This window comes from Grampus griseus, assembly GCF_964374135.1.
Source record: "Grampus griseus genome assembly, chromosome: 2".
Taxonomy (NCBI): domain Eukaryota; kingdom Metazoa; phylum Chordata; class Mammalia; order Artiodactyla; family Delphinidae; genus Grampus; species Grampus griseus.
The window spans coordinates 37,087,131-37,111,489 of NC_139018.1; the positions used below are offsets into that span (position 1 = coordinate 37,087,131).

The 24,359-nt window shown below is 40.7% G+C and overlaps 1 protein-coding gene across 2 annotated transcripts; it reads left to right on the forward strand.

The window, feature by feature from the left end:
• Positions 1 to 869: 869 nt before the first annotated feature.
• On the forward strand, positions 870 to 23,423 carry ZBTB25 (zinc finger and BTB domain containing 25). 2 transcript variants are annotated; one of them, XM_082649650.1, is made up of 4 exons: positions 870 to 921; positions 1,993 to 2,180; positions 14,372 to 14,551; positions 17,673 to 23,423. In XM_082649650.1, the coding sequence occupies exons 3-4, from the start codon at positions 14,379 to 14,381 to the stop codon at positions 18,805 to 18,807; spliced, it is 1,308 nt and encodes a 435-aa protein (XP_082505776.1). In that variant the 5' UTR covers positions 870 to 921; positions 1,993 to 2,180; positions 14,372 to 14,378; the 3' UTR covers positions 18,808 to 23,423. The 2 variants fall into 2 exon arrangements, with proteins under 2 accessions (XP_082505776.1, XP_082505775.1); XM_082649649.1 differs by lacking the exon at positions 870 to 921 and adding an exon at positions 940 to 1,025.
• The last annotated feature ends 936 nt before the right edge of the window (positions 23,424 to 24,359 follow it).

The window sequence follows — 24,359 nt, forward strand, 5'->3', positions numbered from 1 at the left end:
CGCACCGCGGGGGCCGGCGCGGCGGCGGCCTGACCACCCCTCTCGCCCCTTTCCCAAGGGTAGGCTTGGGACCTCCTCCTCCTCCTCCTGTTTGCACAGCTGGATGGGACTGGGCTCCTCCCGACTCCCCAAGGGCAGGATGCTGCTTTCCCACTCCGTCCAGATGTCAGACCCCGGCCCCAAAGGGCTCAGCAGCTAGGCCTTCCCTCACAGTACGTCCCTGGCGTTCTGGGGGCGCCGGCACCCTTGCCCTGAGCCGTGCGCGGCCAGTCGATTCAGGATCGCCCATTCCCCGCGCCTCCCCCACCCTTGCCTTCCGTGGGCCTGTCCGCCTCTGGCCTTGAGTCACTTCCCCCGCCATGCCCCACCCCGCCCACCCGGCCTCCCCTCCCAGGCTCCCGTGGCTCAGCTTCCCTGGCCCCGCGCCCTCACCCCTCTTTCCACGAACACGCGGGAGCATCCTTCCCCGCCCCCATCTCCTAACTGAGGGGGTGCTTGTGCTTTTGCACACCCTGGGGAAAGTCCCCGGGTCACGCGGTTGTGTGTGGGGAGCCTGACGCTCAGGCTCGTCTCCACGCTTCCGCCTACAGAGTCGCGACTAGCGACCGTGGCGAAGCCACCCGGAGCGCGGACCGACCCCCCGCCCGGCCACTTGAGCGGGCGGGCGGGCGCGCGAGCGCGCACCTACGCACCTACGCACGCACGCACGCACACCGGCCCCCTCCCCGCCCCTCTGGTGCGCCAGCTACGAGGCGCGCGGTCACGTGGACCCATCCCTGGACGGCTGGCGCGGGAAGCCGCGCGAGAGCGGGCCGCGGGGTGCGTGAGCCGGCGCCGCCGCCGCCGCGTGACGTACGCGGCGCGTGAGCCGCCCCTCCCGCACGGAGGAGTCAGGCGGCCGCCCGCCGCGGCGGCCTCTGGGTAAGTGATGAGGCCCGGCCCCTGTGGGCTGCCCCGGGCTCAGTCCCTCCCGTCGCGAGCCGCATGGGGCGGCGGCCTGCAGCTGCGTCGGTCGCGGGACAGATGCAAGTAGCTGGGGAGGGGGGTGCTTTTGGTCTGTATGAGATGTCAGTCAGGGCAGTGGAGGAAAATGGCAACCGCGAGTGAGAACTGGGCTGAGGAGGTCCAGAGCTGCCCTTCGCTGCCCGCACCAGGCGGCTTCCGGGGCCTGACGCAGGCCCGGAGAGGGCGCGGGGGCGCATTAAAGGCACGGAGTCCTTCCGGCTACCAGTCCGGGTGCGACCGGCGCGGGAAGCCCCGACGGGCCTGAGGCATTCCCCATGCAGCCGCACCCCCGACCCCTCTCGCCAATGGGCGGGTCTCCAGGTGCCACCTGCGGGACGCTGCAGCCACTGTCCTCCCTTCCCCACCCCCGTTTGTGATTACCCCGTCTCTAGGGCAGGAAGTCCCCACCATCCCCATAATTAAGTTTTCTTTTTTCAGATTATATTAATCTCATTCTAAGCAAAGTCAGTTTTTCTTTTTAAAGCTTGCTCCATCTATCACTGCCTTCTCTAGCACTCATTATTTGGAGAAAGCAAGCAAGCTGTTGTCAAGCTGCTCTAAGCTGTACCTGGAAATTGACAGCAGCTAACATGTTTCATAAATTAACGCCCCAATGGCATGTATTCTCTTGAGACTAAAGTCTTTTTGGCAGAGCTGTTGATTTTCAAAGGATGTTGTGAAGTGTGTAAAGTACACTTTGTAATCACAAATTTTTTTTTTTTTTTTTTGTGGTACGCGGGCCTCTCACGGTTGTGGCCCTTCTCGTGCGGAGCACAGGCTCTGGACGTGCAGGCACAGCGGCCATGGCTCACGGGACAAGCCGCTCCGCGGCATGTGGGATCCTGCCGGTCCGGGGCATGAACCCGTGTCCCCTGCATCGGCAGGCGGACTCTCAACCACTGCGCCACCAGGGAAGCCCTGTAATTACAAATTTTAAAGCTGAAAGGGGCCTTATAGAAAATGCAGTTCATCCCTCTCATTTTACAGATGAGGACACTAGGCCGAAAGACGGTGTAGCTTGATCGAAGTCCCAAGACGGTGTAGCTTGATCGAAGTCCCATACCTCTTCACTAACTGGACTTCAAGGCTCTAGATGCCTTGGTCGTTACGCTCCTCGCCACAGCCGGAGTGCGGTGCCAGTTTAACCCACGCACCGTAGAGACTATCTGCCAGAGGTGATTATGCTTGACTTGATTCCGGTTATTGAGAAATCGGACTTGGCTAGTGTGATGGCTCTGGTATCCTAAGGAATGCGGTTGACTATTTCTAGGTGGAATAAGCTGCCTATTAATGTACTTTGGGCTCAAAGCTTGTCGTCATCGTCCCCCCCCCGCCCCCAAATTCAGCCCTATTCTCTGCAAGAATAACCAAGATTTACAGCATTGGTTGCTTCCTTGGGTAAAGGCATCAAAGACCTCTTTAGCAATCTGCATGTGCTTTAATTAAGTGTAAAATTATTAATCCATTATCAGACATCAGCTCCTTAATAAGGAACAAAACACCGATGGTATAGGAAGCAGAATAGATGAGTTCTGATGGCTGGGAGGTTATCAGGAAGCAGTGGAGCATCACAGGGATGGTCAGCAAGAAAAGAGGAGGGGACCTTACATGACTTGCTACACCTTTTTGCCCAGCCCTGCTCTGAATGTCTTGGAGGTAGTAGAGGGATTCTGCTCAGGTGTGGTCAGTGTTTATTGAGTACCTGCAGTGGCTAGCTGCTTTCATAGATGAATTTTGAATACTTAGCAAAAAGGAGGTAGTGTTGTCTCCATCTTACAAGTGAGGAAGGAGTCTCAGAGATTTACCTGGCTTCGATGATGCAGTCATTTGCAGTAGAGTTCAAGCCTAAATCACTTTATCTCCCAAGTCTGGTCAGTGCTCTTTTGCATTAGATCTTGCTACCACTTCTAGCCAGGAAGGGGATGAGAGAATCGCCTGTGGCTGATTTATTGGCGCCTGTGGTTGCCCAGAGAGGCTGAGCAGGACTTTCAGCTGCCCTCTATGCCTTAGAAAGTGGAGCTGTGTGCTTCCACCCTATCTCCTGAGGGGAATGCGAAGGAGCCAGGCTGTCTAGCTGGGGAGGAGGGGCCCGAGTGCCTTGGCCATAAATTACCCTGGCCAGGGCTGTGCTGGGAAGTGTTGCATAATGCCCTCCCCACCACTGAACCGAAGTGATTTATTTACTATGGTCCATAGATGGTGCTTGACCATCTTGTTAAAGAAAAACTTCTCCATTTTAGTAATAACAGGGCCAGAAAAGCGTTGAGGGTTTTTTCCCCCTTGTCTTAAAAAGCAGCACAGGTGCTGTTATCTTGATAAATTATAAAGTATTTCTGCACCACTTCCTGTGCCCCCTTTCTGCTTATTTATTCCAAATTGCATGTGAACTTCAGTCTTTTGAGAGAAGAATGCTAAGAAAAATACTGTTCCAGTTTATAGTTACCAGCACAGGCTATGGAGTCAGACGTAGCTTTTGATCCCCACTTTATGCTATTTGCTAGTTGTGTGTCCTAAGCCTAGGTTTTTTCCTCATCTGTAAAATGGAAATAAAAATAATACATATAGTCATGGTGAGGGTTAAAAGAGATAATGTGCATAGAGCATTTAGCACAAGGCCTTGCACATACTATTTATTCTGTATAATAATAGCTATTGATAGTAACTAAACAGTATTTCCTCTAGGATAGAAGAGATATTGCTACTTGAACTTGCTTAGGGAAAGTGGAGGAAGAGGAAAGAAAGTAACAAACATCAGTTTCAGGATTATTGGTTGAATTTATTAACACTTCTATTTTCCCTTTGCTAGTAGGAATTTTTTTTCTTTCTTTCTTTCTTTTTTTTTTAACCTTACCTGGAGAAAAAGTGTTTATAGTGTTAAGTTAGTTATTTTTGAAAATTTTCTAATTCATTTCTTCCCTGGTTACAAATCAGTCACACAATGACTTTTTGTTCCCCCTGAAAAACCCTAGGCACTTTAAGCAAAGGGTTTCATTAGCCCATGTGGATAACGTGTTTGTGGAACATTCCATGGCAAAGGAAGTAGTGGTTCACCTATATTCAGAAGTTATAATCATTCTTGTTTATACCGTATTCTAGGTGTGTACTAGCATTGTTGTTTTCCAGCTTTCTCCTGTCCTGTGAGTAGCTTATTCTTCTTTCAGAAATGCAGACTTTTATTTTTTTAGCAGACTAAGAAGAATCTTTTCCTTTCCTTTACGGGGTTCTGATATTTTTAAAGTCCAGTAGAAATTTGCCCTCACTGGTGTTAGCATTCTTGTTTGCCTGGTGTTGCGGCTTTATCAGGCATCCCACATGTTGGTTAGATGGGGGTTGAGATGTAGTAGGCTGGCTGTGTCTGCCAACAGGCAGGAGGCCCCAAACTAACATTTCCCCGTTCCGTTAAAGGTTTCTAGAGCATGACTGCTCTTCCTGTGTCATTTACCATGTCTGCTTCTTACTCTCTTCTCTTATACTCTCAGTGATTTTCATAAGCAAATGCCTAGAATTACTGCAGGTTTTACCTCACACAATAATTTTCAGATTTGGAATTTCCATGTCATTTTCAGATATTATGAAAGTAGGTGTAATAGTGTATGAGCGAGTTAAATACACCTCTTTTTCCTAAGTACTTTTTAAAAAGTTTGAAAATGTTGTGTTCCTCGTCCGCCCCCAATACCCATCCTACTAGTTTGGGAATATTTTTGTTTCTTAATCTGGCTAATATTTTAGTTTAAAGTTAAAATTAGAATTACAGTAGTTGATTTTTGTTCATTTAATGTAACTGGTATAATTCCCACATTTTGAGCACTTCTTGTGAAATTGTGTCTTTTTCTCTGTAACTTTAGTTTGTGAAATAGTCTCTAGGGTTTCCTTTATCCCTTGTTCTTTTAATGCAGTGGTTCTTCATTGAGGCATTATATTAGAATCACCTAAGGAGCTTAAAAAAGGATCTGTGCCTTACCCTCAGCAGTTCTGTTTGGGTTCATCTGGAGTAAGACTCAGGCATCAGTACAACTCTACATGGAAGGTTTTACAATGCAGTCAGCAGTTAGAGCCTCTGTTCTGGGGTAAAATGATTTCTGCAAACATTCTCTTGGTTATAAAACGTTACACCACCACAATCATGTGAAAGTACATTAAAAAGTTAAAATCCTTGTATAAAGTCTTATTATGTAGCACTTTGGATATTTCTCCTTTTACCTTTGTATTTATAGCCATGAGTAAGTATCTCAAAAAGGCTGTGCACATTCCTGGGCCAACTTTCCTGTCTCCATGTCTTAACAATAATTAATAAAGTCACAGTGGTGAGAACCACAAAGAAAATATCTAAGACTTTGTTTTCCAAAGAAACAGATGTCTTACTCCTTTTGTTTCTTCTTTTATTAAAGATTCTTACAGCTTGCAAGAATGAAAAGTTGTGTATTGTAGGACATCATTCTGGCTACCATAGATCTGAGAGTCCAGTCTAACTATTATAATAGATTTTTAAAAATAAAATCAAAGATGTTGGGTATCAAGGTAACTTTGAATTCAGCTAACATAGATACTAGTATTAAGCTGTTCTGGCTTACTTAGTTTGAGCTAACCCAGAGTTATTGCAATCTAGTAAGTAAACAAGGTTTTTGTAGTCTCTTAAATATCAGTGCTATTATTATAAATACCACTTTGATAACAGATAAAGCATTTTAAGATGTAGAACCGTTACATTTGGCTATAGTATTTGTAAATATGATGATAGGTTATTTTTTTGCAACCTCTCTCACATTTTGAATTTCCACCAAAAATTCTCACATATGACTTCTAAGATGTTTCTGTATACATAGGAAACTTTGGCTATTCCACATCCTAAAGAAAATAAAATGAGTGGTCAAAAAATGATGAGCAAAGGCTACATAAAAAGCCTAGCTAATAATCTGCAAAGTAAGTTACATTAGAAAAATGTTCTGAATAACTTTGTGATGTATTGGCTCTGTTAACATTAGGTAAAATCTGGTGTGCTGCCTTAACACATGAAAGGTCTATTATGCAAACAAATTTGGATGAATTTATATATGTGTGTGTGTGTGTGTGTGTGTGTGTATATATATATGACTTCTTTTTTTTAACAGATTTGAGTTTGTTTCATGTTATAAACTTGGAACATTTACCCCCTTATTTGATTCAATATATTTGCAACGTCTGCCATCAGTATATATGTTGAAAGTTCTAGATGGGAATTTTGAAGAAAGGGCACTGAGTTTAAAGTCAGACTTGAACTGAAGTTCTACCAGCACCATTTAACAGCTAGTTGTCTGACTTTGGGTACCTTTCCTGCCTTCTCTGAGCCTGTGGTTTCTTAAGCAGAAAATGGAAGTAATACAGTACCTGCTTCACTACCTCATAGGATCAAAAAAAGATAGAGTAGGGCAGAGGTTCTCAAAGTGTGGTCCAAGGACCCCTTGAAGGTTCCTGAAACCCTTTCAGTAGGTTTACAAGTATCTCCCTTTTGCCAAGGCCAAATTGTCTTAATACATTTGAACCAAAACAACATGTGGCAACAGAGTGATTGTAGAAGCAGAGAAAAGAACCCAGCTGTATTTTTTAAAGCCAGGTATTAAAGAGGATTGCAAAATGTAAAGCAATGCCACCCTTCTCACTTAAAAAAAAATTTTTTTTAGAATAAATGTGTTATTTATATTAATATGTAATGGGTTTATTGTTATTTCAAATATATTAAAATTGGAAAAATTTCACTTAATTCTGCATATGGTAAATATTGATAAATATAATCCACATAAACAGCAGTTCTTAACAGCCCTTAATACTTTTCTTAAGAGTGTAAATGGATCTTGAGACCAAAACTTCTTAGAACTGCTGATAAAGGGTGATGGCTGAGTTCCTATCAGGACAATTCTGCAAATAAAAATTATAAACTTGAAAAAAAGTTTTAAAAACGACCAGATGGCATTCGAGAGTGACAAAAAGCAAGCAGAAACTGGAATGAGGTCTATGCTTGGAAGAATGGAACAGCTGTGAATAATTTTCCATTTTTATGGCTTTTAGCCTGAGAGAAGGCCCCAGTTGGGGACATGAGGGGATGGCTAAAACTGTGATAATAACCCGTAGTCTTACTTGCTTGAAGAAAAGAGGACAGAGTTCAGAGTGACCACACAGGTAGAAAGTAAGGAGGAAAATCCTAGAAAGGATGTTGGGGGGGAGACCCCAAATCCTGTATCTAAACTCAGCTTGGATCTCTTGCCAGCCCCTAAACGTATACTAGTGTTGAGCAGCCTCCAAACAGCACACCTAGCACTAAAAAAAAACACCTCCTAGAGAAATGGAAATAAAAACAAAAACAAATGGGACCTAATGAAACTTAAAAAGCTTTTGCACAGCAAAGGAAACCATAAACAAGACCAAAGGACAACCCTCAGAATGGGAGAAAATATTTGCAAATGAAGCAACTGACAAAGGGTTAATCTCCAAAATTTACAAGCAGCTCATGCAGCTCAATAACAAAAAAACAAACAACCCAATCCAAAAATGGGCAGAAGACCTAAATAGACATTTTTCCAAAGAAGATATACAGATTGCCAACAAACACATGAAAGAATGCTCAATGTCATTAATCATTAGAGAAATGCAAATCAAAACTACAATGAGATATCATCTCACACCGGGCAGAATGGCCATCATCAAAATATCTAGAAACAATAAATGCTGGAGAGGGTGTGGAGAAAAGGGAACACTCTTGCACTGCTGGTGGGAATGTAAATTGATACAGCCACTATGGAGAACAGTATGGAGATTCCTTAAAAAACTACAAATAGAACTACTATATGACCCAGCAATCCCACTACTGGGCATATACCCTGAGAAAACCATAATTCAAAAAGAGTTAGGTACCAAAATGTTCATTGCAGCTCTATTTACAATAGCCAGGAGATGGAAGCAACCTAAGTGTCCATCATCAGATGAATGGTTAAAGAAGATGTGGCACATATATACAATGGAATGTTACTCAGCCATAAAAAAAAATGAAATTGAGTTATTTGTAGTGAGGTGGATGGATCTAGAGTCTGTCATACAGAGTGAAGTAAGTCAGAAAGAGAAAAACAAATACTGTATGCTAACACATATATAATGAATCTAAGGAAAAAAAAAAGAAAAAGTCATGAAGAACCTAGGGGTAAGACAGGAATAAAGACACAGACCTACTAGAGAATGGACTTGAGGATATGGGGAGGGGGAAGGGTAAGCTGTGACAAAGTGAGGGAGTGGCATTGACATATATACACTACCAAACGTAAAATAGATAGCTAGTGGGAAGCAGCTGCATAGCACAGGGAGATCAGCTCGGTGGTTTGTGACCACCTGGAGGGGTGGGATAGGGAGGGTGGGAGGGAGGGAGATGCAAGAGGGAAGAGATGGGAACATATGTATAACATTTACTTTGTTATAAAGCAGAAAGTAACACACCATTGTAAAGCAATTATACTCCAATAAAGATGTTAAAAACAAAAAACAAACAAACTAAACCATGGGGAGGCAGAACTTGGAGTTTAAGTTCAGCCTAGTTAATTTGCAAAAAACAAAAACATCAGTACGCTTTAGAAGAATATTACAGTACCTAGAGTCTTTAGTTATCACAGTGTCTAAGATATTTTCCACAATGACTAGACATATGAAGAAACAGGAAACTGTAACCCTAATTAGTGGAGATTGACCCCAAGATGACCCAGAGGTTGGATTTAGCTGAGAAGATTTAAAGCAACTACTATAGCTGTGCTCAAGGATGTAAAGCAAAATAAGGTTGTAATGTGTGAACAGACTGGAAATCTCAGCAGAGAAGTAGATACTAAGAAAGAATGAGATGAAAATTTTAGTCCTGGAAACATATCTGAAATAAAGAATGGGTTAGATTAGGAATGACGATGAACTTGAAGATAAGTAAATAGAAATGATCTCATCTGAAGCAGAAAGAGAAATAAATTATTGTGTGTGAAAGTTCTCTATAAACTTCAACATTCTATATTAGCATCAGGGATTAATAGGTTTCTTTCAAGGCCTAAACTCACCTCTTTCCTCTGCATATGGACTGACTTCATAGTTTGTAAAATCAATGCCATCTAAGAGTACACTCAAATTCTCTCTCCTTACCTCAACCATCTGCTTTCCACCATCAGAAAAAGAGATTTCTTTTTTCTCCATGGCTACCTGCTACACCTATACTTTTTAAATTAATTAATTAATTTATTTTTGTCTGTGTTGGTTCTTTGTTGCTGTGTGTGGGCTTTCTCTAGTTGTGGCGAGTGGGGGCTACTCTTTGTTGCAGAGCGTGGGCTTTTCATTGTGGTGTCTTCTCTTGTTGCGGAGCACGGGCTCTAGGCATGCAGGCTTCAGTAGTTGTGGCATGCGGGCTCTAGAGCTCAGGCTCAGTAGTTGTGGCGCACGGGCTTAGTTGCTTTGTGGCATGTGGGATCTTCCTGGACCAGGACTCAAACCTGTATCCCCTGCATCGGCAGGCGGATTCTTAACCACTGCACCACCAGGGAAGTCCCTACACTTACACTTTTGATTGCATTCTTTCCGGCTTCTAGAGATTACACCCCTCTTCAGCCTGAAAGTCTTTGATCTGCAGTTCCCTCAATGTCCTGTTCTGTCTGTACCTACCCTTTATGACCTCTGCTTTCTGACATTCCCCTGCAGTCAGATATTTTGCTCTTGCTGCTTTCCCAGACTGTTGTCAGAGGTCACCAGAAACCTCTTGGTCAGCACACTTGGGGGTATTTGTAATAGGCCTCATCCTGTGTTTCTCTGCAGCATTTTATACCATTGCCACCTCCTCACACCAAGGTTCTTGCCTTTTCTGTATCTCTCTCAATGACAATATATTTTCTTATTTCTCTTCTTCTGTCTAGTTGTACTATTCTTGTCTTTAAAGGATTCATTCTTAGCTTTTTTCCCCTCTTATTTCACTCAGTAGTCCCATCTAATCCTGGTGACTTAAGCCTTGTTATTGCAGAGAATCTCCTTTCCAGTGCTGCCTGTTGTCTCCACAGGTAACTAAACATTTCTACTCAGATGTCCTGGAGTGGACACATAGAACTCACTGTGTCCAAAATGAAACTTCTCTCTTACGAAGCCAGTTTCTGTGCTTCTCCTCTGGCGTTCTGCTATGCTACCTTTGTATCAACCTAGCACATGGCAGTTACTCTGCAAATAGGACCGGAAGCAATGAATGAATTCTTCCAGTTACTCAAGCTGGAATTCTGAGACTCACTTTTGACTTGATCTTCTTTGTGGCTGACCACATCCAGTCCTCTGCCAAGTCATGTCAGCCTCCATCTGGTATATCTTCTTGTATTCCTTTCTTCATTCCCACTGCTGTTGTTTGGATATTGCAGAAGGCTACTTGCTGGTCTTTATTTCTCTATGCCTTTCCCTTGCTAATCTTTTATGTGTGTTGCTACTAGAGCAGTTTTGATTCCCAAGCCTAATGATGGTAATTTTACTCATTCTATATATATATATATTTTTTGCTGTACGCGGGCCTCTCACTGTTGTGGCCTCTCCCATTGCGGAGCACAGGCTCCGGACGCGCAGGCTCATCGGCCATGGCTCACGGGCCTAGCCGCTCCACGGCATGTGGGATCTTCCCGCACCGGGGCACGAACCCGCGTCCCCTGCATCGGCAGGCGGACTCTCAACCACTGCGCCACCAGGGAAGCCCTACTCATTCTGTTTTTTTCTGCCTAGAATGCTATGTTCACCTTCTGCCTGTTCATTGAAATCCAGTTCAAATGGATTATTTTTCATTGGGTTTCCTGTCATTTATCTCCCCCTCCTAGTGTGTTCTCCAACTGCTGTTATTGGCACTTACCACTTTTACTTCATGTCATAGTTACTGTGTTTTATATTTTATCTCCCCTATTAGCCTATAATCTTGATTGCAACATCATTGTAATTTTTTTCTGTCCCCGTGCCTTGTACAAGGCATGCTTTCAAATATTTTCTCTTTATTAAATTTCTCTTCACAAAATATTTGTTTGATAAGTGAATTTAACTGTTACTCATAGAACATTAACCACAGATTTTTGTATATGTGGCTTTTTAGTGTGCTATTTTCATTTCCACATGGTTCAACAGTTAACTATAGTAATGTACTATATGTATAAATATATATATATATATATATATATAGAACTGTTGAAAACATTTATGATCTGAGGGGGGTTTTTTGGGACAGTTTGTAAGACTGGTTTAAGGTACTTCAATTTGAACCATTTTATTGAATCTAAGACATGTTTTCACATTGAAATCTCCAATATAGAGTTTTATTTTGGTTTTTTAATCTCCTTATAAATTGGTGGTATTTTAGAATCAGGAAAATGTGGTAAATACAATAAATATTGACTTTTAGTTAAATGGCCTTTTGGAACAATACCCACAACCTGGGTTTTCGTTTCTATTCTTAGAAGATAGACTCAGGTCTTTGTAGGTTCTGTTATCTTATTTTTTATTTCATTGCTGCTTAAAAGCTTTTAAAATGAGATGGTATGGGAGAGTTTTGTTTTGTTTTGTATTTTTACTCGTGGGGAGGAGTAAGGGAAACTACTATGTTTGAATTAGTAGGATTTTTGAAAGTAATGGTGCCGAAATGGTGCTCAGTTTCTCTGTACACTGGTGCAGAATCGAATCTTGGAGACAAGAGTTTTGGGTGAAGTAGAAAAGGATAGCTTTATTACATTGCCAGGCAAAGGGGGACACAGTGGGCTCCTGCCTCTAAAAACTATGTGTCCCAACTTGGAGGATACTGAGAAGTTTTATAATAATGGTTCCAAGAGGGCATGATCAGCTCATGGACATTCTTCTGATGGGTTGGTTGGTGAGGTAAGTAGGAGTCAGCAACATCAACCTTCAGGTTCCAGCTGGTCTGGGGTCTGCATGCTTGTGGGCAGCATACCATTGTTAATCTTAACTTCTCCCACCTGGAGGGGGTTTCAGTATCTCCCAAACAGCTCAAAGATATTGTTGTGTGTATCCCTTGATGGGGAACCAAGACCTTGCACAAATGCTGCACTATTGTTTCTATGACTGTTTATTTCTCTCTGGTCTAGCATCCCCTCGTTTCCCGAATTAACAACTGCTTTAATCTGCCTGTTGGAATTCAGGGAAGGTCATGGAGGCTGAATGAAAGCTATGTCTTGTAATCAAAGAAATGGGGGACACAGAAAGGCTTTGTGCCCAGGAGCCCCACAGGGCCCTGCTCAGTATCGTAATGTATGAATGTAGAGTTAAAAGAAGCAAGTTGCAGGATTCCTAAAGTATAATATTATTTGTATAAAATTTTAAAACATGCAAAACAATACCAAACATTCTTAAGGAATCTGAACACATGCAGTAAGAATGTGATAATGTACAGGAGAGTCATAAACACCAAAATCAAGATGGTGGTTACCTTTGGAGGCAAGGTGGGTGGGGGGGTAGAGTGTGGGAGAGATGCCAGGGTGTCTTTACCCTGTTTGTAATGTTTACTTTTTGTGCCCAGGGGTGGGTGCTTGTTACCTTGTTCTCTTTACCTACTGTCTGTCTGAAATATTTCAACATTTTCAAACAGTATAGTTCCCCCCACCCTTAACTCTCTGCTCCCTAGTTTCCCTCCCAGAAGCAAAATTGGTTTCTTCGAACCTTTCCAGACATGTGTATATAAACAAGAATATATTTATGTGTAAATTCCCCCACCTTTAAAAATAGAATAACCACTACCACTTTTACATAAATAGTAGTCTTCTCTACACAGTTTTACATTTTGCTTTTTTTACTTACTATGTCTTGGAGATTATTCCATATTAGTACATTATATATGTAGTTTTAATAAAAAATAGATTTAACCTTTTATCAATAATAATTGCCTTTATCTTTACCAGTTATAATCTAGACTTTATCCACTAATAAGTATAAATGTTTGTTTTGCTGTGTCACATTTGCTTAAGCAGTAGGAAATCTGGGTTTCTCCCTGATTCTTCTTTGCAGGCTTCCCAGGGTGCTTGATGTGTAGACTGTTCCCTAGGCTCCTTCAGTTGATGAGTCGTGTTTTTTTCTGGGAGGTGGAGAGGGAGGACATTGGGGCTCTGGAGTCCAGTGCCTGGGTTTGAATCCCCTTACGAGCAATGTGATCTTGGGTCAGTTAACTCTCTGTGCTGATTGTTTCTTCATCTGTAAGGTGCATTGAGTATTTCCTTTCTCATAGAGTTGAACTGAAAATTAAATGAGTGAAAAATGCCTGACATACAGGAAACAGTATAAACCGTTGACTGTTTTTATTATATTATCCACCACTCAGCATTTTACTGCCCAAGCTATTGCGAGTCTTCAGACAGCTAAACCCACACTCTCATCACTGACCTCCTTAAGACTTTGGTCTCTCTGGTTAGTAGGAAAACTTCATTTCTTTTTTTAGGACCTGCTTTTTTAGAGGAGGTTCTCCCAGCACCCCAGGGATGCCCTTTATACCCCAGCTGCCTTCTCTCTGCACAGTTGAGGTGGAGAAGGTAGAGGAAGGAGAAGGTGGCACAGCCTCCCACCTCCCAGGGCCCTCACGAATGTTCTTGCTGCTCTACTCACATCAGACTTCTCCGCCAGAATTATTTTGCATGTTCTTCTGCATGCGTGATTTTTTTCCCCTGACACCAGTGGTCCCATCCTTTATTCTACTTCATCGGGAACCTCCATGCTTGTATGTGTCTGAGTCCAGTTAAGGTCAGCGCTTAGGTTCTTTTCCATTGGGCTCCAGGCCCCATGTGAATCTGGGGATGTGGCTTGACATCTATTTTAAGGGCTCCTGTGACTGATAAGTTACCCAAACATTATATGATAGGAGGCCAGTGTCCCCTGAGCATAACAGAGGATCCCTAAGGAGCAGTGACAGCTCTAGCCCAGGCTGGACACACTGTAATGTTATTAACATTTATGGTCAACATTTGAATAGTAGTTTCCATTACAAGGTGCTTTTCACATAACTTATCTCATTTGGCCCTGAGGCAAGGATCAGTACCTCATTCCCATTTTTGCCAGTGAGGAAACTGAGGACTAGAAACTGTGGTTGCATGGATAAAAAAGGACAGACTTCCTTTCACGTCTTTGTCACCACACCAAGCCACCTTCTTACCAGATTTTAAAAAGGCCACATTTTATCATTTCAGCAGGGTTGAAATCAGTTGTCATAATGGGGTATTTAATGTTAGCTAAGTTTGGGGTAAAATTAACAGTATTGAAAACTGTTGAATAATTTCATTTAAATTTAGGTCTCCTTGTATTCTGTAGGTTTGAGTGATCTATAGCCAACCTTGTAAAAAAAAAAAATCTATATTATCCTTTTTCTCAGAGCCACAATGGACACAGCTAGCCATAGCCTTGTCCTTCTGCAGCAGCTGAACATGCAGCGAGAATTTGGTTTTCTGTGTGATTGCACAGTTGCTATTGGAGATGTCTACTTCAAAGCCCACAGAGCAGTGCTTGCTGCTTTTTCTAACTATTTCAAGATGATATTTATTCACCAAACAAGGTAAGGATGTGCTTTTGTAAATCAGAAGTATTTTTGATATTGTGATATAGCTAAGCCTTATTATAATCTCATTTTGGGGATTCTTTGTTACGGGATCACCTTAGGAAATAATAAAAATTTATAATGTTTTTACACATCTGTCATTAAACTCTGTGTAGGGTTCATGGTAGAAGATAGAATGAAAACAATAATGGCTAAAATCTATTGAAGGCTTATACCATAAACAAGCACTAAGCATTTATCTAATGTAAATTCTGTTATCCATACTTTTTTAGAGAAAAAGAAACTGTAAATGAGTTGTTAAGTAACTTGTCCATCTAGGATTATACAGCTAATATATTAAACTCAAATGCAAATCAGTGCTCTTAATCACTAAGTCATTGATTTCTATTCCATAACACTTTCATAGCAAGGTTTCAGTGTCATAACTCTGCCCACTTTATATTCCGTATTACAGTTCAAATGTCGTTTGTTTCAAATGTTTTTTCAAAAAAATTTTTTAAAATCTAGATTGCCCCAGCGTGGGGTATTAAGGAGGGGGCTATAAAGTGGTATCCAGATTCTGAGCTCTTGGAAAAAAATAGCTTTAATACCTCCTAGGTTAAAAGTGATGCAACACTGTATGATTTTTTTTTTTTGTATATGGTACGCGGGCCTCTCACTGTTGTGGCCTCTCCCGTTGCGGAGCACAGGCTCTGGACGCGCAGGCCCCGCGGCCATGGACCACAGGCCCAGCTGCTCCACGGCATGCGGGATCCTCCCGGACCAGGGCACGAACCCGTGTCCCCTGCAACGGCAGGCGGACTCTCAACCACTGCGCCACCAGGGAAGCCCTGTATGATTTTTTTTAAAAGACCTTACATGGTGGGACTTCTCTGGCGGTCCAGTGGTCAAGACTCTTTGCTTAAAAAAAAAAAAAAAAAAAAAAAGACTCTTTGCTTCCAGTGCAGGGGCCGTGGGTTCAATCCCTGGTCGGAAACTAAGATCACATGCCAGGTGGTGCAGCCAAAAAAAAAAGTTTATAGTCTAAGAGAGAGGTAATGCGTGTAAAGAAAATAATTGCAGTGTAATTGGTCTCTTTGCGCCTCAGTTTCCTTCTCTGTAAAACACTAGAATAATATACCCACCCCATGGTATTGAGAAGATTAAATGGATTAATAATATTAAAATGCTTAGAACAGAGCTTTGCACTGTTAGCTGCTGCTATTAATAGTTACTGTGATGTCTATAGTAGAAGTGCTGCACAAGGTAGAGTGGAGTGTCAGCAGCCTTATTTTGAGAAGGTTGGCACAGGTTTTACAGAGGCTCTGAATGTTGCAGGATCAGGAGGAGTTTTTCAGATGTTGTAGAGGAACGCAAAAAGTTACAGTTGCAGGCAAAGGGGGAAAATGCATGAAAACATATGCAGATATGAACCAGGCTAGCACATTCAGAAAATGGAGTAGATCAGAATGATTGGAATATATGACACAAAGGGGAGAGGAGGTTAGAGTCGGGGACAGGTCATGGGTAGTCTTTTCTGCTACGCAAAAGAGTTTCCTCTCCGACTTAAGGGTCAGTGTAGAAACTAGATTAGAAACACTACCTTCACATAAGCCTCATCTGAGAGCAGTGAGTTGGTTCAGCTCTTAAAGCCCCTGTTGTGTACCAGGCACCATGCTAAACTAAATCCAGGCGATACAAAGGTAGCAGGCCTACTTTGTGGTATCTCTGTTGAGCAACTAAAAATCCTCAGTTAAAAGAGCTCTGTGCTGATATAAAAAAAACCCTGCCACAGACCATGGCAGTGAGGTAAGAGTCACAGGTAAGAGTGAAACCCAAGAGGGAATCCTAAAATGTCAGGACTAAAGAAATGGATTGCCGGTGTACTGACACTTGCTTTCTGATGTATCGACACAAACTTTTGCTTCAGGGAAGGTGAGTGCATCAACTGATTCCACTGTTCCTTGTCATCCAGCATTTCCCTCAGGTTGTTTTTATCCTAATTTTGCAGGGTGTTTCCTGATTTTCTTGTTACACAGTTATTTCCATCTATTTTCTGAATTCTAGATTCATACGTGAAAATTGGGCTTGAGATTAATTTAAACCTTTTCAAAGTTACACTTGTATTTGTTTGCAATTTAAAGAGTAGATATATTAATACAGTTTGGAAGCCAAAATAAGGTTAGTGTGATTTAAAATTCTAAATAGTACCAATTCCAATAGACCCTTTTAAAATTTTTAATTATTTTTTACTATGGTACGATATATGTAAACATAAAATTTGCCATTTTAACCATTTCTATTTGTACAATTCAGGGGCATTAATCACATTCACAGTGTTGTGCAACCATCACCAGTATCTATTTCTAAAACTTTTTATCACCCCAGAAAGAAACTGTAACCATTAAATAATAACTCCCCATTCTCTCTACCCCCAAGCTCCTGGTAACCTCTAATCTATTTTCTGTCTCTATGAATTTTCCTAATCTAGATGTTTCTTATAAGTGGCATCATATAAAATTTGTCCCGTTGTATCTGGCTTATTTCACTTAGCATGTTTTCAGGGTTCATCCATTTTGTAACGTATATCAGAACTTCATTCCTTTTTATGGCTGGATAACATTCCATTGTATGTATATGCTGCATTTTGTTTATCCATTCATCTGCTGATGGACACTTGGGTTGTTTCTAGCTTTTGGCTAATGTGAATCATGCTGTAATGAACATTGGTCTATAGGTATCTATTTGAGTTCCCGATTTCAGTTCTTTTGGTTATATACCCAATAGACTATTAAGTTCCTTAAGAGCAGGGTACCTATTTTATTCATCACTTTTCTACCCCCTGGCATGCAGTTTAAGTGCATATCACTTAGGAGTCACTAATTAAATGTTGAACTAATCAGAATATCTGTGTTTCTTAACTTTAGGCAGTAGATTGAATACATGAAGACTTGTTGCTGCGCCATAAAACTGGTATACAATGAAAACTTAAGCTTTTGTTGCTGAGTTTCATCAAGGCAGATTGCTAAGTTAGAACTTCTTAGGAAGAAACTGCTTTAGCCTAAGACTGTGTACTGTTAACTAAAAGGCCAACCTGGTTGTTTCATTCTGTGTGGGTCTGTTTTTTTGTTTTTAACAGTGAATGCATAAAAATACAACCAACTGACATCCAACCTGACATATTCAGCTATTTGTTGCACATTATGTACACGGGGAAAGGGCCAAAACAGATTGTGGATCATAGTCGTTTGGAGGAAGGGATTCGATTTCTTCACGCCGACTACCTTTCTCACATTGCGACTGAAATGAATCAAGTGTTCTCACCAGAGACTGTGCAGTCCTCAAATTTATATGGCATTCAGATCTCAACGACCCAAAAAACAGCTGTCAAACAAGGGCTGGAGGTCAAGGAAGCTCCTTCCAATAACAATGGAAATAGAGCTGCTGTCCAGGGTGACCACCCCCAGTTGCAGCTCTCTCTTGCTATTGGGCTGGATGATGGCACTGCAGACCAGCAGAGGGCCCATCCTGCTGCCCAGGCCTTGGAGGAGCACCAGAAGCCCCCCGTGTCCATCAAGCAGGAGAGATGTGACCCAGAATCTGTGATTTCCCAGAGCCATCCCTCACCCTCTTCAGAGGTGACAGGCCCTTCTTCCACTGAAAGCGGTATCAAAACACACCTATGCCATTACTGTGGGGAACGTTTTGATTCCCGTAGCAATCTAAGACAGCATCTCCATACCCACGTGTCTGGATCCCTCCCATTTGGTGTCCCTGCTTCCATTCTGGAAAGTAACGACCTTGGTGAAGTGCATCCACTTAATGAAAGTAGCGAGGCTCTTGAATGCCGCAGGCTTAGCTCCTTCATTGTCAAGGATAATGAGCAGCAGCCTGACCACTCACACCGGGGTGCCACAGAGCCTTTGCAGATCAGTCAAGTGTCTTTGATCTCCAAAGACACTGAGCCAGTAGAATTAAACTGTAATTTTTCTTTTTCAAGGAAAAGAAAAATCAGCTGTACTATCTGTGGTCATAAATTTCTCCGAAAGAGCCAATTACTGGAGCACATGTATACACACAAAGGTAAATCTTACAGATATAACCGATGCCAAAGGTTTGGTAATACATTAGCCCAGAGATTTCAGCCATATTGTGACAGCTGGTCTGACATCCCCCTGAAAAGTTCTCGCTTGTCGCAAGAACAGTTAGACTCATCTTGTGCCTTAGAGTCAGAACTCACACAAGAAAATGTGGATACTATCCTGGTTGAGTAGCAGTTTCTCCTTCAGGATTTTTGTATCAGTTCTGAAAAAGAAAACTCACATACTTCTTTTAATTCATAAATTACTTTTCTCCTCAAGTTCTATTGACTTTTTCTTTACCATTTATCCATAGTTTTAAGGTTGTATGTATTAGATCTTTTTATTGTAAGATATATTGATACATAGCTACTAAAATGTAACCTTCAATTAGGGCTGTGAAGTTTTCATAAATTAAATCACAATTTAGAAATCAGAAATCAATATAGAAGTATGGAAGTTTTTCCAGGTTGTAGAATCTGTAAAATCAAATTGAATATGAAATAAGTGAAATCTTTTTTAAAGAATATTCTAGACTATCACTTTTGGTTAATGTTCCACATGAATTAAGCCCTTATGAGGATTATTTTAAAATATTTTCTGCCATACAGGGAATTAATAGTTTTTAGTGCATAACTATATGTTATAATGTATAAATCATTTGTTTTAAGGCATAGCTATACCAAATCGTGAGTAGTTTTAAATTACTTTTTACTTACTAGCTCTGCAACATCTTATGTGGCTTTATTTTTTTTTTAACACTGAGCATACCTCATTTTCAATAAAAAATATTTAAGAGAGAGAAAGGGAGAAGAGTCAGAAACACACACAAAAACTTAAACAGAAAGATACATACACATAGATAAGCATAGAAGCCCCTGGTGTTAGAGACAGAAATTCAGATAGATCTGTGTTGACTGACACCCTAATGTTATCTTAATCTAGAGTGTTTTCTTAAAGACCTTACGGGAGGGACTTCCCTGGTGGCGCAGTGGTTGAGAGTCCGCCTGCCGATGCAGGGGACACGGGTTCGTGCCCCAGTCCGGGAAGATCCCACATGCCGCGGAGCGGCTGGGCCCGTGAGCCATGGTCGCTGAGCCTGCGTGTCCGGAGCCTGTGCTCTGCTACGGGAGAGGCCACAACAGTGAGAGGCCCGCGTACTGCAAAAAAAAAAAAGACCGTAAGGGAGTTTGAGATTTTTATGACCAGAGGTTTACATGAGCTTATGAGGTAAATGATAAAATACAAATTATCTTTCTGCCTACAGTATCAGAAGATTTTATAGGCTACCTGGGTTGACATTAATTTTCTAATAATCACCTGAAAAGGTAATTTTTCAGTGGCACAATTTAAACTTTTTTCTGGTCCATAAAACCAGTAGAGTAGATATAGTCAGTGTCCTAGAACTATGTTTAAAATCCATGACAGCCTTCCCTCTATGAATCAACTTAACTCCCTTTTATATTGGTGAAACTTACAAAGCTAAAATTCCAGAAAAATTAAAATTGGTGGACTGAATGATAGATTCTCCTGCTGTGTGTAGCTGGGAAATAGCTGGTTAAACTTCACCACAGAGTATAGATGTAAATTGTTTCTGAGATGTTTAAATTTAAAATACTAGAGAGTCAAGGATAACAAAAGAGAGAGGCTTCAGAACAGCCTTATCTTTTTTTGTATGCTGCCCTGCTAAATTCTAAACCTCACAGGTATCTTAGTAAATTTAATAAATTTGGTTTGTGAAGATTAGAATTAAACTACGTACAGAAACTGTTTGATCTCCTTCCTGACTGCTCACTTCTGCGGTTATTTCCTGACATCAGAGTTCCTCAACGGTATCCGAGTTCAGTCAGGATGTAGCTCAAAGAGAAATCCAGCTCATTCTGAGGGCACAAAGGTTTTCTCTGGGTTATCAGTGAGTTTAGGTGAATTATGAACTGATAAGTTTTTCTTAAGGAGTGAATGAAGAAAACCAATGGGCATTGTCTAAGGTGGTTGAGTTTCTGTCGTAGACATGGATGGGAAGCCTTGTGGGGCCCAGGTTGACATATGTTAAGAGCAAAATCTAAGTAGCTATTGATACAGAGTCAGTTGTATTGGGAGTAGTTAAAACAAATGTATTGCTCTTTAGTGTCAGAACTGCATCTAATCTTATATGTGAATCATTTAAGTAATTATTCAAACTCATACTGTCCTCAAAGACTTCATCTCATAGGATGAACACAAATATTAACATTGATTTCATGTATCTTAGGCTATTCTAGATATATTCCCTAGCCTTCTTCAAGTAAAGTTTTATTTTTCTCATTTAGATAAAAATTTTCCTGATTTTTCTTTTCTGTTTTCTTTCCTACTTGCTCAGTCATTAGTCGTTGACACAAAGAAGTGTGTATAGCTAAAGGGTGGGAGTAAGTGTGCATATGAATTGTGGTGTAGGGCAGCAGTTCAGGGCAGAGTCTGGATGTGGCAAAAGTTTGCTTTTGACTGACTGTTCATGACAGACAACATTAACTTAAAGCAGAGATATATCTACTTTTGTTGGGTGTTAAGAAAAGAGTGCTTAACTGTATTTTTATTCTTATTCATAAAGTTACTTTTATTATTAGGAATTCAAAACAAATGTTCTTTTCCTTCATCTTCACAGTATTCTGTCTATATTAGGAAGTGGGAAAATGATTACTCCATTTTATAGGAAAATATCCCAAAACCTGGGTTCCAGAGAGCCAGTGAATCACTATTCACTGTGGGAAATGACCCCAGTTTTATCTTTTTCATTCATTCAACAGGAATATTTTAAAAATAGCTATTTTATGACTAACACTGTGCCCTGAGTGTATTTTTTTAAGACATGATTCCTCACTAAGAAAAATCTACTTTGTATAAAAAAGTCCTCCCAGCAAAACCCTTTAGTTTTGACTACATCATTTGTAAAATGGAGCTATTATCTTAGCCATATAGTATGGTTTGCATGATGATTATCAAACTCTTAAAACTGGAAATGCTGTGTACACCTTAATGTATTGGGCAAGTACTAGACAGACATTTTCCCTTTGGATCAGCTTAGAATTTTCCCTTCTTTCTAGATCCCACATATAGTTGTTCTCTGGAGGAAAACAGACTGTTTCAGTATTTGTCCTTATTAGCCTATTGTCAGAACTCAGTATCTGATAAGTGCAGTCTGCCTTATAAGAAAACCAAAATTTCTTGATTTATCTCCTGAGATTATTATCTCTTTCTCTGATTTTCTGACTTCCCATCTGTAAAGTGTCTGTAAGCAATCCCTACCTCACAGGGGTGTTGTGAGGATTTGTATTAAAACTGTGTTAAGTTCTATCAGTATTACTGGTAAAAACCAACCATATAAAGAAAACTACATTCTACATGTTTTCTGCAGCTAAACCTATTAACTTTAGTATTCCAACTCATAAATTCTAGAATGTCTTAAAAGCAGTCATGTACTACTTAATACTCAATAATTAATTGGCAGAATTCTTATTTTTTTGGCAGAATTCTTATTTTTTTTTTTTTTTACAAATACTCTAGAAACAGCAGTGTTGCTAGAATTCCTATTCTACCTACCATAGTTTAACCATCAGTATTTCTCTTCAGCCTTTAACAAGGAGGATCTTAATTCTTTGGTGTTATTGGGAATGAAACCTTGCCAAGTGCAACTTTATTTAAAGTTCCCCCAAACGTATTATTTACATATAGGAAACGGAACAAAAGCAATGGAGAAAATACTATTTTCATTTCTCTGATGTAGGTCATCTAAAAAGTAGATGGAGACCAGAAATGGAGCAGGGCAAATAACCGAGTAATTCATTATGTTTTGTCAAAATAGTAAGGCTTCACTTAAAACAGAAGGAAATACATATTAATCATGGAAGAAGATAGTCTGGAAAATGTATAATTCCACTGATGTTTATTTACACAGGCAAATTCTTGATGTTGTAACTCAGATCCTTGAGAAGTATCCATTTTTTTGTAGTAATTGAGGTAAAAATAGGCGATGTGAAGAATTTTCATAATGTAACTTGTATCTTTGTATGTTTTAAACTAAATGTAGCTCTATGGTATTTTATTATAATTAATTTTTAAATTCCTAAGAATGAAATCTGTACATTTTTATTCTTTGCTGTACTTCTGTGTTTGTATGGTTGGACTTTTTTGAAAACTGGTAAGATTATACAATCCTATGCCTGGCTGTCTTAAATATAAGGAATTACAAACTGTGATTTTTGTCTTCAAGACCTGGAAGAATCCTTTGTGCTTCAGTGTATATCTGTGCCACACTTGATTAATTAGTAGATATTGCTCCAATGCAATTGATGTTAACTGTCATCAACTCTTCTATTTTGTGCCAAATAAAGTCATTTAATCAGATTAAATAAAATATCAACTTAAAATACTTTCAAAGAAACTTGGATTTCAAAAACCTGTACCAAAAAAAAAAGGCAAAAGGGAATTCCCTGGTGGTACAGTGGTTAGGAGTCTGCACTTTCACTGCCGAAGGCCTGGATTTGATCCCTGGTCAGGGAATTAAGATCCCACAAGCTGCACAGCACGGCCAAAAAAAGAAAAAGAAAAAAAGCAAAAACTTGTACAATGAAAAAGGGCCCCTGAAGAAATCTTCAAAGTACTAGTAATAGTAACACATAATACAGGAGACTGAAATCAATAATATATTGTATGGTTAAACTCTTCCACCTAATGTATTGTGAGTTTGCTTCAGAAACATTATTTCAGAAAGTTTCGTATTCTCCATTTGGAATGAAAACTGTGAATTTCATGTATTTTATCATGACAAATAAATTAATGTGACTTGATCATAAACAAAACCTTTTATTAACTCAGCTTATAGAATGTGTTCTTATTTTACAGCAGTGTCTGCCAAATGTTGTCTTCCTAGTGTTGAGGTAAGTGGTCTCTGTACCAGGTAACACTTTGGATGTGTGATGCAAAAATGCATCAGTGAGTCCAATTCTTACCAGCCATAATCTGTGTTAATAGAAAAGTGATGTCCTAATCAAGTGCTTTCCAACTGCCATCTCTGGAAAGAAAGGTACTATGTAGTCATTTCCCAGAAGTTTCTTGCTTTGCTCCTTCCTTTCTTCCCTATTTTCTCCCTCCAGTAGCGTAATCTGCAACAGTGGTTCTTAGCCAGGACGTATTAGTCAGGTTCTCCAGAGAAACAGAACCACACTGTGTGTGTGTGTGTGTGTGTGTGTGTGTGTGTGTGTGTGTGTGTGTGTGTGTGTGTGTGTGTGTGTGTGTGTGTGTGTGTGTGTGTGTGTGTGAGAGAGAGAGAAAGATTGAGTGATTGATTGATTATAAAGAATTGACTCATGCAGATATTGAGGCCAAGTCCCAAGATCTACAGTTGGTAAGCTGTAAACCCAGGGAAGCCAATGGTGTAGTTCCAGTCCAAACTTTGCAGTTTGAGAATCACAAAGGCAGGAAAAGACCAGTGTCCCAACTTAATAGGCAGAAGTTACCCTTACTCTTAGGAGGGTCAGCTTTTTCTATTCAGGCCTTCAACTGGTTGGACAAGGGCCACTCACATTAGAGAGGGCAGTCTACTTTACTCAGTCTACTGATTCAAATGTTAATCTCATCCAGAAACACAGACACATCCAGAATAATGTTCGACCAAATATCTGGGTATCCCATGGCCCAGTCAAGTTAGACACATAAATTTAACTATCACACGGGGTGGTCCCCTTGCACCATGGTGAAATTTGGCAATGTGG